The 1,699-nt window shown below is 42.0% G+C and overlaps 1 protein-coding gene across 1 annotated transcript; it reads left to right on the forward strand.

Annotated features, from left to right (window-relative positions):
- The first annotated feature begins 232 nt into the window (after nt 1-232).
- Nucleotides 233-1,490, forward strand: LOC137823113 (acidic endochitinase). The gene is made up of 2 exons (XM_068628241.2): nt 233-620; nt 715-1,490. Exons 1-2 carry the CDS (start codon nt 339-341, stop codon nt 1,396-1,398), a joined length of 966 nt encoding a protein of 321 aa, XP_068484342.2. The 5' UTR covers nt 233-338; the 3' UTR covers nt 1,399-1,490.
- The last annotated feature ends 209 nt before the right edge of the window (nt 1,491-1,699 follow it).

Raw genomic sequence — 1,699 nt, forward strand, 5'->3', positions numbered from 1 at the left:
AAAAAAACATATATAAATCCTAAACCCTAAATTAAAAAAAGTCTAGAAAAAACATATAGTGAACAATTATGACATAATAACCATATATAAACCCTAAATTCTAAATTAAAAAAAGTCTAGAAAAAAACATATAATCGACAATTATGACATAATATAGGGTATGGTAGACACATTTGTTTGGAGAAATAGGATTGCCTACAAAATTATCAATAATACATTTCGCCTTAGGAGAAATAGGATTGAGCTCACTGATACCATTTGTTTGGACATGGTTTTGCCACTATAAATAGGTTGCTTCAGTTTCTCTTAACTCAAACAAGAAACCATAAGAAAAAGCAATGGCTTCTCAAAGACTAGCTTCCATCATACTTCTCTTATCCCTTTTCACCATCTCTTCCTCACACCCTGACAATGGCGGAATTGCTGTGTACTGGGGCCAAGACGGTCGAGAAGGTGATTTGGTAACCGCATGTAACAGTGGAAAGTACAAGATCGTGCTCCTTGCTTTCCTCAACAAGTTCGGTGCAGGGAGAACCCCAGCTTGGAACTTCGCCGGTCACTGCGACAACGGTGCCTGGAAAAAGTGCACCGAACTAGAGCCCGAAATAAAACAGTGCCAGGTATATAATCTCATCTAATTTGCAGTTTTATAAGATTTTTAGGTTAATATTCAACCCTAAATATATTTCTAATTGTTTTGTGTAATGGTTACAGGCGAAAGGCATCAGAGTTCTCCTTTCAATCGGAGGAGCCCCTGACTATTCAAGCTACTCGCTGAGCTCGCCGGAGGACGCAAAGGAGGTGGCCAACTACCTCTACGAAAACTTCCTCAGTGGCCAATATGGTCCACTGGGAAGCGTCGCGTTGGACGGAATCGACTTCGACATCGAAGTGACGGAGGATCACTGGGACGACCTTGCCAGGGAACTCGACTTCTTCCGACGAACGACGGGGCGTTACTTTTACTTGTCCGCCGCCCCTCAGTGCCCAATCCCAATCTACTATCTCGGCAAAGCCATCGCCACCAAACTCTTCGACTACATCTTCGTTCAGTTCTACAACAACCCTAGTTGCTCCTACGTCAGTGGCACCAACGCCCTCTTGAACTCCTGGGACGAGTGGGTCAAATTGGTCCCCTCCAACAACTCGCTCTTCGTGGGCCTCCCAGCAGCGTCCAGCGCCGGCAACGGTTTCATTCCGGCGGAGGTCTTGAACGGCGAGGTGCTTCCGCACGCGAAGCAAGCCTCGAACTACGAGGGAGTGATGCTGTGGGATAGATACCGCGATGTTCAGAATGGTTACAGTGATAGCATACTGTCGAATGTGCTTAAGTCGAAGTTGCCGGCGTCTGTGGGGTCAGTTTCCGACGGAATTTACCAGTCCGTGTATAAGGCGTAGCGCCGCGTCTTCGTTTAAGAGGTTGCTGAAAAGTACTATCTAGGCATGTACTATCTACTCAATAAATAAATAAATAAATGACATGTCAGCCACGTTTGACTTTGCCAAAACAAAAATCTATTTTCACACTCCAAATTAATATTATTTTATTCAACAATTTAATTAAATAATTTAATAAGTTAATATTTTATTAATATATGAAATTGTTAAGTGGAACTAAGAGAAAATGTGAATTGTGAAAAAGAAGAAGTTATTTTGAGAATTAGATACTTACATGCATCAACTTACAATTTTTTAAACT

Source organism: Phaseolus vulgaris, chromosome 11, assembly GCF_051622355.1.
Source record: "Phaseolus vulgaris cultivar YP4 chromosome 11, ASM5162235v1, whole genome shotgun sequence".
In the NCBI taxonomy this organism is placed as follows: Eukaryota; Viridiplantae; Streptophyta; class Magnoliopsida; order Fabales; family Fabaceae; genus Phaseolus; species Phaseolus vulgaris.

Coding starts and splice junctions, on each gene's coding strand:
- LOC137823113 (XM_068628241.2), top strand. CDS start 339: ATGGCTTCTCAAAGACTAGCTTCCATCATACTTCTCTTATCCCTTTTC. Junction 621..714: donor CCGAAATAAAACAGTGCCAG/GTATATAATCTC, acceptor TAATGGTTACAG/GCGAAAGGCATCAGAGTTCT.